The sequence below is a fragment of the Manacus candei genome, unplaced genomic scaffold (genome assembly GCF_025592945.1).
Source record: "Manacus candei isolate 608988 ecotype Guabito, Panama unplaced genomic scaffold, ASM2559294v1 h1tg000028l, whole genome shotgun sequence".
NCBI lineage: Eukaryota > Metazoa > Chordata > Aves > Passeriformes > Pipridae > Manacus > Manacus candei.
In genome coordinates, this window is record NW_026138076.1 from 22,961,737 (window position 1) to 22,976,660 (window position 14,924).

The following is a 14,924-nucleotide window of genomic DNA, read 5'->3' on the forward strand; positions in this document are numbered from 1 at the left end:
TCCACACTGGAACTCATAAGTTCAGACAGGAACATTTTATGGCTATTATTTGGTCACTTTTTAACCAGCCATCTCTGCGGGGAAAAAAGCCTTGAGAACAATTAAGTATCATAATAATATTTATCAAACAAAGTAGTGAAAATTTATAAGCCTCTGAGGAATGTCAGTACTGTCATATAAGCTTCTTTAGAAGATAACTCCTACTCCAGAGTGGTATTAAGGAAAGCAGATGAAGACTCACAGCTATAAATAGATCAAAGATAAGGTTTATCTTAGTCTCTACAAACTGTCTTTCTTCTCAAATACTTTGCTAAAAAATTCATTTTCAAAGGCATATAGTCAAACTAAAAGAAAATATTTCTTCTTGAAATCATGGACTCCAAAGTAAAGCTAAATGGACTCTTGTTTAGTTAGACCCTATTTTGTTCATTTAACTCTAAAACATACGTTTCCTTAATTCACAATATGATGTACAATATGATCTTGCACTTATTCAAGGTGGTGGAGCTGTAGCTCCCAAGCAGCTTCGCAGTGCAAAGTGGAAAGGTTTATTTTTGCAAAAGGTGGCTGCCTTCACATACACACCTGAAGAAACATGGAAAAGCGCATATTTGTCCAGTGAATATTTTAAATGCGTGCTGACTGAGTATAAAACAAAACTCTGAAATTTCTCGTACTCCTTCCCAAAGCCCCACTTCATCTCTGTATGTGCTGTGACTTTTCAGAATATTTTTATGCACAAAACAGCTTTTCAAAGTCCTCCTAACTCCTGTAACTTATCTTACAAACATAAATCAATCCATGTTGGCCAAATCTTTCTTTAACAGAACTGCACCTTTAAATACCACTAATGCCAGATGGTCTCCGCATATAAAGCAGCATGAGACAACATATTAATGCTACTCAAACAAGCAACTTGTGCTAGCAGCAGACCAATGAAATCAGTCTCAGGCTGCTAATCCTCTCTGTCTCCATGGCAACGTCTATTTCAGACAATTCTTCAATTTTCAAGTCAGATGAGCTTCTTGGCCCCTAAACTTCTCTATTCAGGGGATCTTCTGTTGGCAGGTACTTTTTCACTTTGTATTGGCTACTGTAATAATACAGATTTTATTTTTATCAGCTGCTTCATGGAGTATCAAGGAACAGATGCTCCTTTGTTTCTGCTTATTTATAGACTTTTCCTCTAAAGATTTTTACTGCAAGATTTTCACTGAAGGTCTGTACTATTTATTTCAACTATGGATTTGTTCCCCTAACTGTAACACATGGAAACTTCACAAATGTTGATGTCTCTGTCTCTGACTCTACCTATCAGCACTGAAGAAAAGGAATTGGTATCTTCTTCGTACTTATATGCTATCAAGGCGGATTTTTAAACAAAATAAAAAATTGTCTATCTGCAGCAGGTAAATGGCAGACAAATTCCTGATGACCCCTCACCACATGTCCATTATGCATAGCTAAGTCAGCACAAACATTGGGGCTATTTGCTACTAGGAAAAAACTGACAGGAAGCAGGTAGGAACTAATATGGCAAAGGTTGAGATCATACTTTCTAGATACCAAAAAACCCTACCAGATCATCAGGCTGCTACACTAGTAAGGATATCTTTGCCAAGAAAATAGATCAATAAACCTTGGCCAATCCAATGTCCCCTCTGATCAAACAATTCTTTTCATTCAGCTTTAAGGTAGATCATACCAAAGCATAAGTACTCAAAATGGCATCCAGTGGCTGTTCTCACTGTGGGCAGGCTCTGCAGCCAGAGTAGTATCTTTCTTTGGTCATAAATCAGGCAGCTCATGCTCCATGGCCACGAGCAGCTCCATACAAAGAATGGCTATCTCAGCTTGCTCCACAGGACTTCATTTGTGAGTAAACAAGGATGTCAAATTTTGCTCATAATTCAATATTAACAACTACCAGGAAGCAGCTAATTGCTCATGCAGTTATAAATGTCTCACTTTGGAAAATGAATTCATTAAAAACAAATGTTTACTGCCTTTGAACTGTCAACCACAGGTTTATGATTCAAGATTCTCTCTTACCTGGCCATTGTAGCTACAGAGACACATCTTTAACATATGCCTTTGTACTGGCCCAGTCACCTGCTGTTGTGATGAGAAGATGCCGCCTATGTCATTCAGCTGGCACAACACTGGCACACTGCAAGAAACCTCCATTCAAAGGGAAGGGCACTACAGATCAAGACCTCACTTTTAGTCTAAGGTCCTTGTCTCCAGCAGTGCCCCTGAAAGCAGCAAGAGCAGTGACAACTTCAGTGTCAGGGAGCAGCTATGGCACCACGGCACATACAGGTTTTTTTTCATAGTATGGCAGAACTTCTGTTCCAAAATCCCAGCATGTCAAGCTGGGACTTGCTCAGTTTCAGCACTGTTGTTCTGCAGAGCTCCTCACTCACTCCCAATACAATACCAGCTTTCATCCTTATCCTGAGATGATACAAGCCAGCCTATGGCAACTCAAAGAGCTCCATTTCCTGTCACACAGCAAATCAAACCCATCTACTCTGCTACCATTTTATCCTTATCATTTTACCGATAAGGATTTTTTTTCTAACCTTTTAACTACCTAGACCCTTGATGTCTTCATTTAGCTTCAGCATACCAAAATAACCTTTGCATTGAATTCACTGAACTCTGACTACTAATGTGCAACTTACTCCAAAATGAAATATATGAAGTTTACACCCTTTACTCCACTCATTGTAACTCTACAATCATTTCAATTACCTTACCCAGAAGCCTGAAAGTACACACTGTAGCTTTCAGTTTTGCTTGATTACACAAAATTTTAAGAGAAATCAGTTACAAATCTTCTTTACAGTTTAATTCCCAATTCAACGGAAGAAAAACAAAACAAAAAAAAGCAAAACTCTGTGGTAATACATGCATGAGACATTTTTTTAAAAAAGAAAAGGTAGGCCAAAAAAAGCTGTGGCATGATGGTTTTGGTTTTGCTTTTTTTTTAGGAGGAACATGAATTAAAATAGGTATGAGGACTCACAATATAAATTAACCTGCTGAGGAAAGATCAGACAGGGTTAATAAATGGTATGTTTTGCTAAGCAAGCACAATAAACCACAACAAGGTACGTTAGATGATGACACATGAAGGCTGGGATACATCAGGTCTTAAGCGTAAGCTCTTGCACATGTTCCTAAGTCAGAAGCCTGCCCAGTGTTACCTCCTCTTGCAGTCAGTAGGGAAAACAGACATTTTCAGAGGTCACTGTAGCCCAATCTGATAACCAGTAAAAAGGAGACTAAAGCATGAATACGCATGCCCAGTATGTAGGCTTCTACATCACATACCACCTCTGAAAACAAAAATTAGGCAGAATTAAAACCGAACTAATTCTAAACTAGTTTTAATACTAAATTATTGGCTGAATCTAGTAACCACTCCACTGTCACAACCAAAAATTCTGTTTATTCTGAAATAGAAATACCTATCTTGTGCTTTTCACCCTCAATGTAATTTAAAGGCTTAAGATATTGATTACTAAATTATAGAATAAAAAAACAGTTTCTCCTGAAAAAAAATAAAAATTATTTTAATAATGAGGTCACTTTTGAGAAATTACACACCTGCAACTTCCTGGCTTTAACAAAAAGTCTCACAAAATCTTGGGAAATACCATGCTCTATAGACTTCTCACTAACTCTCTGGAGTTCGCATTAATGTCTCCATAATAAAAGATCACTCTAAGCCAAGTACAGGACAAAACAGGCTCCCCTTCTGTTTTCTTTGAGAATTGCTAAGGCATTCTGCAGGTGTGGGAGGTGATGATGACTCTAAAAGAAATAAAAGTAATGAACTCTTTCAAAAGGAGTAGGATTGTAAAAAGCAGCCTGGGTCAGATCAACAAACTGAATATTCTGCATACTCACACTCATTTTAAGCCTGAAAAATAAAACAACAGTCTTCTGCAGTCATGTTTATTCTTAATAATTACAGACCTTTTTACTACAGCTTGTTTGTCCTTTGTGTTATTTCAGCAAATAAAAGATAAACTTCTGACATGCCCTAGCTGGAATCCACAGTGTTTTCAGAGGTAGCACACAGCCGCTCAACCCTTTTTTAAGTGATGTAAGAGAAAGGGGAGTCTTTAAATACCTTAGCCTGTGAAGCAATTTAGAGTGAGGGTATCTCTAGAAAACACTGCAGACTGCCTAGCACAGCCGCCTAACCACACTTACTGTGAATTTCCATTGACTTCAGTGGGAACGTGAATAGCATTAACAACTAGCTGCGAATGTGATCTATAAACGTGTCTACCTCTCTTTGATTTTCACCAGAGTTCTGTGAGCACATTTCTCTCTTGGTATTCTGCACCTCTATTTTTAGCTGAACATGAAAACTGAAATAGGACAAAATCAGAACTATCAAGGAAATAATATTTTTTCTCTTAAATAAATAATAAGGAAGAAAAATCTATTTTCAAAAAACTGCATGTTATGAAGTACATTAAAAAAAAGGAAGATATTCAAGGCTCTTAACAATAAAGCATGCCTTTAAAAAAACCACTCAGCATGCACAGAAAGCCATCTTCCTGCCAGCAAATCTTACAGCCCTCCCAAGACCTGTGTAACCTACACAGTCTGCAAAGGACACCAAACACCTCACTCTGAATGCAGGCAGCATTAAAATCGTCCTGCCAGAGATGACCCCAGGCCAAATCCTGGCTGGGTGACTCCAGAGGGATACCCCAAGTGGCACTAAAGCCCATAAGGGATTTTTCTGGAAAGGTAATTACAGCTTCTCAGTCTTCTGTAGAATGCACAAGGTACAGCCAGCCCCAGATCTGCATTCCCAGCAGGCAAGTCAGTAGCATATCGCTGGTGGTGTTTGATGAGAAAGCCAGAACATCCTCACAAGCTCTGAAAGAAAATCTGTTTCCTGATGCACAAAGGAAAGAAAAAGTCTAAATGCAGAAAGCTACATGAGTAATAGGTTTAAGCATGTTTTACTCTGCATTTTATTTTATCCATTCCTATAGAGACAGCAGCAGCTGTCCTACTCCCACTCACGATTTGGTCCTGCAGGTGCTCTTATTACCAGGCTGCCCAGACAGCAGCTCACCTTTAAAGAGGATTGCAAACCTAAGCCAGAAGAGAAGTAAAACTACAGCTGACAGAAGACGGTCAGCACAGCATCTCCTCTACTCCTGATACAAAGTGTTCTGCTTATATCCACTCATTTACAGCCTCCACCCTTATGGAGTGCAGCTGGATGAGTGTGAACTCAGTGCACGCGCATTTAGCAGCAACCAGCCCTCTACCCTTCAACATCTCCCTTCAGAAAGGGAATGCTAAACGAGAGGCCCTTGATAAAAACTGGTGTTTGCTTAAAACTCAAGCATGCAAAAATTAGGGTTGCTCTCTAATACCTGGATTTAATAACAAGCTCTTCCCATATGTAATTTGTATTAATGTTCTGCAAATACAGGAGATATGAATAGAGCCAATCAAAGAGCTCACACGATTTTTACGTGCAGATTCAGAGCATAAGGAAAAGCACCTTTAGAAAAATCAAGTGCAATTAACTGTAGGTAATAAAATTAGAACAGCTGTATCTGATGATACCACCATAAGCAAGAGACGAGCTCTATACTTTCTGACATCACCACTGATACAATGCCCTGCCATCAAACCCAGCACTGCACTTACCCATCTGAAGCAGGACAGCCAGGACAGTCCATAAGACCCACAGGCAATATCCAATGGTCTCCCCACTCTAAGACTACCATGCCCACAATGGGCTGAAATCATGGCAGCCTCCTACATGTTTTCTCCTTCTTACTGCTGTTTTTTGTCTTTTGAAAAAGAGGAGCACTTCCTCATGGTTCTCTGAAATGGCTGCAGAGTCTTAAATTACAGTAATTTAAAAAATATTTTAAAATAGGTTTTGTGCAACAGTGACATAAAGACATTATGAGAAATGATTTTTCTCCCTTTATTTTGTCAGCTTTACTTATCACAATTTCTTACCACCAAAAACACTAGCTCACATGACTGGTGCCACAGCTGAATAAGGGATCACTTCATTGACAGAATAAAAACCAGCCATAGTTTCCGCATTAGAAGACAAATCTTGGATTTCCCCACTTATCAACATAGAGCCATGATTTTCCTTTCTCTTTTAGTCACCCTTTAATTATGTTTTTGCAGGAGGAAACACTGCAGGGCTGGGGTGTGAAAAACTGAGAGCCTCACATCTGGTGATTTGGGGGGGGGCTAGTACAGCAGCTATAATTTGGGAAGCCAAGCAGCTTATTCAGGCTCTGTGCCAGCACTGACCCACCCAGCTCATTTCCTCATCCTGCCAAGTGGGGTCTTTGATAAAGTGATGGGTCCAAGGATTAATGTAGCTGAGTTACACCTCATAAAATCAACTGTAGTCTCACCCACAAGGCCCTGAAAATGCTCCAAGTCACAAATGCACTGCTCGACTCACGCTCAGTGCGCTCCTGCCTCACAGGTTCACAATGCTTTGTTGTGCGAAACTGCAAAATCCAAGGTATGCAATTTTCTAGAAGATCAGTTGTCTCGCTCAACTACAAATAAACCTTTTCCTTCTATCTGAAGGAAAGACGCTTGTGGGGAAAAGAATGAACGACAAAATCATTAACACTAAAAAAGCGTTAAATATTTTGTTTACAAAAATGTCATTATTCTGATATTTTCAGGATTTTTGTTTCCTGTTCTCTAGCATGAACACTTTGATGAAAATGTCACAAATTTGCAGGTCATTTTTTGTCACAAAATCTATATGTTCATCCAATTTATGCAAAACTAATTTTCAGGGTCTGTATCTGTTACACATGTAACCATCCAATTAATAAGCCTTGCTTTGAGGATTTCTTCGCAAAACTAAACACTGAAAAATAAACACTATTAAAATATTAGTAGTTTATATTTTTTAAAAAGTAGGAAGCCATAGAAATATTTACCTGCAATTTTTTATGTAAATACAAGAAAAAAAAACCCAAAACATCCAACCTAGGAATCTTGAAAGTGTCAAAATATTTCACTTTCACATTGAAAGTGAAGTGGTAATGGAGAGGACTGATCTTCCACCTCCAAAATCAATAGTACAAATGAGCCAGAAGTGGCAGCATGCCTAGATAAGTGGCTGAACATAAACGGTGGACAAACTGCTTTTTGTATTCATCAGTTCTAAATACATTTCATTGCTATTAAAGAATACAAACATACTCAAAATGAGCTTAATTATGGTAACAAACAAAAAGCCTTTAGAAATCAGCATCCATGGGTGTTTGTTCAACAGAACATCAGATATCCAGAGCAAGAGTAGTCCATATCCTCCTGTACCTAAACTAAGGCAAAAGATTGCTTAGTTTGTCCTAGAAAAAAAAAAAATTAAAAAAATCTGTGTTTTACCATCAATTGTCCTCTGCTATCCCTTGGTGCACCATCAAGTTTCAACGACCTCTTTCTCCTCATTTTATCTGACCTTCCTGCCCACAACCTTCTGTCAACCTGGCCAATTTTTGGCAAGCACAAGGACAAAACCGTATTTTCTCATGCAATCAAAGTTACTCCTAAACATTTTGATTGCTTCCAGTCTAGGTTTATGCAACACCTTCTATAAGTAACCACTGACACAGACTAATTCATCTTCCTCTCCCTTAAGGATTCTCCTCACTGACTCAAAGTGAGGTTATCTGCATGGAACACCTGCCTCAATATAAAACTTTATTAAAGTTCAAATATCTTCATTTCTGGGTTGTTCAGGTTTTCCTTATTCAAGGGCTTTTTTTCCATCAGTGATTGCAGGCTCTAATCTCCCATACAGGTGCAGTATCAGCCTAAAGAAATTGCTGCCACAAAAAACAACAAACAAACAAACAAAAACAAAACAAACAAAAACAGGAAAAAAAACTTTAAAAAACAACGACCAAATAACAAGCAAACAAAACCAAACAACAACCCAAAACACAAAATGGACAAAATTGCAGAACAGTAGCCCAAACTCTGATTGGTATGAACCACAATTGAAGCAGAGGTGTTCGAGTTTGTAGAGAAGGCACATTCTCTAAGAATTCAATGTAGCATCAGAAACTTTAGGCAGTCTCACGCTTCTGGTATTTATCATGTCCCCAGGAAGAACTCAGTAAAGGCTGAAGGCTCAGCTTGCATCTTCCAGATGACTAATTAGGGTTTCCAGGTTTTGTGAAGACACTTTGCATGATTAAGCAAGAAACCAGACTGGCTCATATGGAATCATTCTAACTTCCAGTGCAGGATTAGGACCTAAAAAAATATCCTCATAATGTATATTTACTCTGTGAAAAAAGGAGGCCCTTACAATTTGTTTCAGTGTCTTTATTCACTGAGGATTTTTTCCAGTTGCTTTGGAGGTCTAAAGCACATTTCTAAAATTTTCCTATTTCTCTCATGCATTTTTTTTCAAATGTTGCACATATATTACACATTAACTTTAAAAAATAGCTGATATTATAAAATTAGAGTTGATTTATATGCTTGCATACTATCAAGTACATTCTCACAATGCTGCATGGCCATGTGTGATTATGCAATGGTTGCACGTATGTGCAGTATTTGATTTACTCAGTACAAAGAGTCTTTACTGATGCTCTGCGGACACTTTCCTGATCTATTTTGTCATCAACTTGCTTGCTAAGTGAACACAAACGTTTTTGTTTCACAGCTGTTCACTGGATGATTCAGGTATCATCCCTGTGTACTCACCAGGCTTCTAGAAGCACGAGCTCTCTACAGACTATAAATCTATGAACCACAGCATATATTTTGTTCATACTTCCCTGTATTTTAAAAATAAACCCAATGACACTCAGGATATCTTACAGGAATAGATTATGCTCAGAAATTACAACTTTTTGGCCTGTAAGGGAAAAAGAAAAAATAAGTATATGTGTGTATGTATTCGTGTCTGTGAATTTCTCTGTCATTTATTAACAATAATAGATGATGATAAACTAGATTCTGATCCTGCAAGCTTTATCTCACCAAATATCCCTACTCCATTTGTCGCCCTGGGAATTAAGTAGGATGCTCAGAGCGAGCAAGGTTCCCCCCTCAGGTATGAGCAGAATCAGCCTCGTATTTCCTGCCAAGGCTCATACAAGGCTCCACTTCTTTTACTGCATAGCTTAAAAAAGCTCACATACGAAAATAAACAGTGTTGCCTTTTACTACACAGTAGAAGAAAGGGCATGTTATTAAGAAGAAAACACCTCTAATGCAACCATTGGCACAATATGTAGGTGCTTAGGCTCTATGACAAAGAAGCAAGAGTGTTATCAACGCCTTGAGAATTCTTTCAAAGGAGCTCAACATAACTACGCATGAGGTCTGGCTTGTTGCCCTTCCTGAAAAGACCCCGAGTTTCTCCCATGTGCCACTGCAGAGAGCAGTAGCTCTGCACTTTTTGAGAAACTCTCAGAACCTGACAGAATGAAACTGAGGATTTAAATAAAACAATGAATTTGCTTTGGTTCAAACCCTGGTTAATCCCCTCCAAAAACCAGCATTTTCAGCATCCACCACTAAAGATTGCCAGGACTCATCACATTCCCTGACATGTGATTTGGACGTTGCAACATGTGGTATTTTTGTCTAGAGGCCTCTCTTAGTGAGGGACCAAGCATGTTTCAGAAAAGGAATACTGTTGGATTCCCTTTTGCTTAGGCTCAATGACGAACCCTTTCTCACGTCACTGACACCAAGAGGAGAAGTGTGTCTCCAGGAAGAGCCATAGCCCCATCTCAGACTGGGCAGCATGCTCTTTTTGTCCCTCTTTCAAGCCCTCCTGGATTGACACAACAGTCAAAAAAATGAGCTGTAGTGACTATCCCCTGATAGTAATCCAAAGCCACAGAAATGACTGTGTTATCATTGTATCGTGCAAATTACACAGCGGCAATAGAATAATTCTTTGCTTCAGGATCCTCACCCCGATATCAAGATGGCAACGTACCACAAAGAAATTTTTCAAATTTCACTGCAATTCCAACATTTTTCATTTCAAGACAATGCTTTGCTACCCTGCCTTCCTCTTCTATCTTCCTTATGTCCAATATCCTCTAACCTTCAAGTTCTATCTGTAGCCCTAACATTAAGTCCCCTGAGGATGCAAAGCAAGGTTATATTCAGGTCATAAAGTAGAATATTAAACACTAATTGTATTGGCCAAATCCCCGGAGACTCACAGAAGCCACATCCCTCCCTAAAAGTCACATACTTCCAGACCTGTGCTCTAACCCACTGAGGGAAATGTGAGGACATAACTGCATCAGGCTTATGGCTGGGCCAAAGGTACTGAGCGGCTTTCATGATTAAGCCTTTTCACATAGAGACATTAGTGATACTATCGATTCTAAAACTGGAAACAATGAACTATGCACACTCGTAGGGGTAAAACAAGTGCACAGCATCAATCACATTCCCTTTCATAAAAAACGTCCCAAACCTTAAGTACACCCAACCACACATCCCGAGACATCTGTGCCGGTGCCTGCAGTGTGCCGCGGTGGGTGACACGGCCGCTGGGACACGCTGGCCGTGCCACGCCGCTCACACGCACAGTCTCCTGCTTCACGGCTTTCCCCGGCGGTGCGGGGCGTGCGAGGAAGGGGCGGCCAGCACCTCCCCTGCCAGCGGACCCGCGCTGGGCGCCTGCTTCCAGCGCCTTCAGTCCGGCTGCTGCCGCATCTCCTGACATCTCCCGGGGAATCCAGCGCGTTTCTCTCTGCAACGGGGCGCTAAATCCAATGGCAGCGGCATAAAGCCGCTTCGCGCCGGCTGCAGACGATCGCTGACCGCCGGTGCCTCTGCCGCAGCGAGGATTTTAGGGACAGCGCCCGTCCCCGCCGCACACCGGGCGGCAGTACCGCCCCGCCGCTACCTGCCGCCAGGTGCGGGCACCGCCGGGGCCGCCCCCCTTACCGGGCTCGTGCTCGCCGGGGCGGTCGGAGATCTCGATGACCAGGAGCTCCCGGCCCTCGGCGCTGCGCCCCACCGTGTAGATCCTGCTGATGGCGGGGCACTGCAGCCACACGGCCACCAGCGCCTCCCGCAGCTCGGCGTAGCGGTGGTACTCGAAGGAGATGCCCTCCTCGGCGCTCAGCCGCCGCCGCCGACTGGCGGCCCCCGCCGCGGGCTCCGCCGCCGCCCGGCAGGCAGCGAGCACCGCGCACAGCGCCAGCACCACCCGCACCGCCATCCCGCCCGCCTGCGGCCGCGCAACTACCGCCAGCCCCGGCAGCAGGGAAGGAGGGAGGGAGCGGGAGGGAGCCCGGGGGAGGAGAGGCGGGGCGGGACCGGCCGCTCCTCCCTCTCCGCGATCCGCGGCGGGAGGTGCGGGCGCGCCCGCGGAGGGGCGGGGGCCGGGGCGGCAAGATGCGGGCGAAAGCTCCTATAGCTATTTTCTTCAACTAGATGCGAAAAAAGCACTGGGAGAATCCGGGTGCGCGTTTTCCGCACCGCTTCATCATTTTATGCGGTCCTAGCGGGTAAACACACTGCCACAAAGCTAAACTAACAAGAGTGCTCCATGAATGATTCAGACAGTGCCATTGCAGGATAACACGAGTGTATTTGATTGACCTATGCTATAGGTCTGTAGTATAACTATAAACAATCATCTGTAAGATTGCTTTGCTCATCATCTGTAAGGCGTCTTCGCTGCATCACAGAACGGAAAGGATAAAGCTGGACTTACTTTCTGATGCTGACAGTCCTTAGAGAGCGCATCCTAGTATGTTCAGTGGGAATGTTCCTGTGAGGAACCATCCACCATATATTAATAAACAACAGTTTCTTCTAGACCACAGATACTACAGGACTTCCGAAGCCATAATTTTTCAACTCATTTTTATAGGCATAGCTGTTTAGATTATGTTGAAACAACCTGTAAAGGACAAGTGATAAAAGCAAAAGGCTAAATGCTAAAGAGCAACTTCAATATCAGGTTGTTGTGTTTGGGGTTTTGGTTTGGGGCTTTTTTTGTTTTTGTTTTGCTTGTTTGTTTCAGGTTTTTTTGGTTTCGGTTTCTTGGGGAGGGTGTTTTCTTAAAGGACACAGACTTGCTGGAAAACTTTGAGAGGTTCAGAATTTTTAAAAGTACACATCCCATTCATCATTCTAGAAATAGACTCTTGTCCTCAATAATTTAATGCATGTTTTATTCTGATTTTTTAATCTAAAAGGGTGAGCCTCTATAACAAACCCTTCTATCACTAATTAATACTGAATCAATTTTCAGGCAGATTCTTTAATAATCCTATGGATATTTTCCTATATTTGCAGTGTCTAGTTGCACCTAAGAAGATAATGGAAATAGTCACTTCTAGAAGAACATCTTCACTGATGCTTGGTGATATACCAGCTCGGAAAATGATCCAGCATCTAAAACTCAGACCTGAAAATACAACTACTACACACAAATACTTGATATAACCTATTCTTATCTTCCAGGACTGTGACTGTCAATCCTGGATTATTTGACATGTTTCTTCCTAACAAGAACCAAAGTTCATCCCATCCAGTCCTCACCATCTTTCAAAGCCAACTGGGTTCAGAAGCTTTTCTGCCCAGTTTAATTCCACAGTTACAAGTAGGCAACCACATGCAAAAGCACCTTCAGAGCACTTCTTGGAGCCTTCTACTCTCCATTCTTACAGCTAGAAAACTTTGGGAGATGCCTGTCAGATCATGTCACACTAGCTCAGGGATTATGACAGTGTAAATTTGCTCCAAGTATTTTGCATGACTTGGATGTATACAGGTCTCCAGTATGGTGCTTTCTCCTACCAAGATCACTGTTCAGATATAGATCACAAAAGTGCTATCTCTCTGATTTCTTCCTAACAGCATTAATAGTATTATGAACTTGTTTATGACTTTACACAGCTTTAGAATTATGTGCAATGTGTTCAGCCCTATCAGTGCCCCAGACTGAACTGTTAATAAGGGTAGCTGACCAAGTATTCAAAAGATTCATATTTTTTATCAGTTTTGTTGGCTACATTCATCACAGGCTAAATATTCCTTGTTTTCTTAATCACTTTTCCTTGCATTCAATACACAAAGTAAACAAATCTCCTGATGCTGGGATTTTAAATATCATTTTCTGGGATAACTTTCTGATCCAAAAAACCCCTTTGTGCATTGTAGCAACTCTCGTTGGCTTCCCTTCAAATTTATTTACCCAAAATACATCACTAAAAGATACAAGGAGGCTCAGAAATCATCTATTTAATCTATTCAAGCAGTGAATTATTATTCCACTACACAGAATTGGTCTCAGGACTAGATCTGAATGGATTTACATTAATTTACATACTTATTAAGCCCCCCCCTTGAAAAAATTAAGAGAATGTATACCTATAAAAACACATGCACATAAACATCTTGTGTAAAACAGGGTGGTTTACTATCAAATATTTAATTTTGAGCTCACACATACTAATTTCTTTTTAATAAGAGATTAAGAAACAATGTTTAAATTCTCAGAGAGTTTAGGAGCATTCACAGAACTGAGTAGGAGGAATAAATTGATGACTTCCTTTGTATCTAATCCTTCCTCCTATTTTCTGTAGTTCAGGGAAGATGACTATCATCAAAGGCAAAGGCCAAATTTCCTAGTAATATGGAAAAAGTTCTGCCATTTGCCTTAGTTTCAGAGCAATACTCTAATCCCAAGGGCATTCCCAGCCTGCATGCATAACCAGGCACCTGGAAATGGCCTTGTAAACTGGTAATACTAATGAGAGCAGTGAGCAGAGTGCAAGTGCTCCAGGAAATGTACTGATCAGTAGATTTCAAATCTGTTTAACCTCTCTCTCGTGTCTGTGTATAATACCAAATAGTAAGTTATATTTCACCAACAGACACATTACTTGGTAATTGCAATTACACTACTTGGTAATTGCAAAAATTTTCATTGACATTTCCAAAAGTACTTATTTATAGACAAACGTACATATACGCACAAACATATATATAATATTCATATATATTTACAGATTACTCCATTCTTTTGGCCAAATAGAATTTGTCTATTCAAATTTTCTAAAACTTTTTACTTGCCTGAATCTGTCTTTTTCAGCAAATCATGATTCACCAGGAAGTATGTAAATAAATTTTCCAAAATAAACTTACACTCACAGAATTTTGCTTAAAAGACTTGAGTAACTTTGCACCTTTTTTATTTGTGTAACAAGATGAACAGGCTGACACAGCTATTTTCTTTCATTACTCAAAAAGAGAACCCTAAAGCTATGTCCATTACAAACAATCAAAGTACATTATGAACAACAGACATCCTAAAACCACTTTATGACGGAGATTAGATGGCATTGTTAATAACAAACTACTGTTAATGCTTACACCAGAGAAACACTCACTAAACTTCTCTGGTTTATATTTGGAAAGAATTGAGAAGGTGCACTATACTGCCTGGGGAAGGTACTGTTTTCTAACATAGATCCGGGCAAGTAGGATGATGAACATAATGCATAAGGGAGAATGCTTGTTCAGATCAGCAAGATCAAATCATTTAAGCCCCCATCTGAGAAGGGGTCTCTTTGGCTTGCTAATAATCCAGTCATATTGCATTTCTGAGCCTTGGAAAAATTCTGAAAGAATAATTCAGGTATTAACACTAACTATTCATAATAAAACTCCAACTATAGACCATATATGCCCTAAAAGACCAGGGTAAAGGCTGGTAAGGGTTTCAGTCAAGAAATTAATGCTAGGAATAAAATACCTGCAATCAATTTAAAAGAAAGAACAGTTGAACTCAACGTTGACAAATTACTGGGCAAGTAGCTGTAAGATTTTACAAAACTTATCAGAATGCTGATTATATATATACAACACCTGGC

The 14,924-nt window shown here is 40.4% G+C and overlaps 1 protein-coding gene across 1 annotated transcript in view; it reads right to left on the reverse strand.

Annotated features, from left to right (window-relative positions):
• The window catches only part of CPE (carboxypeptidase E), a 56,973-nt gene extending 45,705 nt beyond the window's left edge, over positions 1-11,268 (reverse strand). The window contains exon 1 of the mRNA XM_051789598.1: positions 10,981-11,268. Coding sequence (XP_051645558.1) covers positions 10,981-11,257 — 277 coding nt within the window. The 5' untranslated portion in view covers positions 11,258-11,268. The remainder of the gene's footprint in view (positions 1-10,980) is intronic.
• Between the last annotated feature and the right edge of the window lie 3,656 nt (positions 11,269-14,924).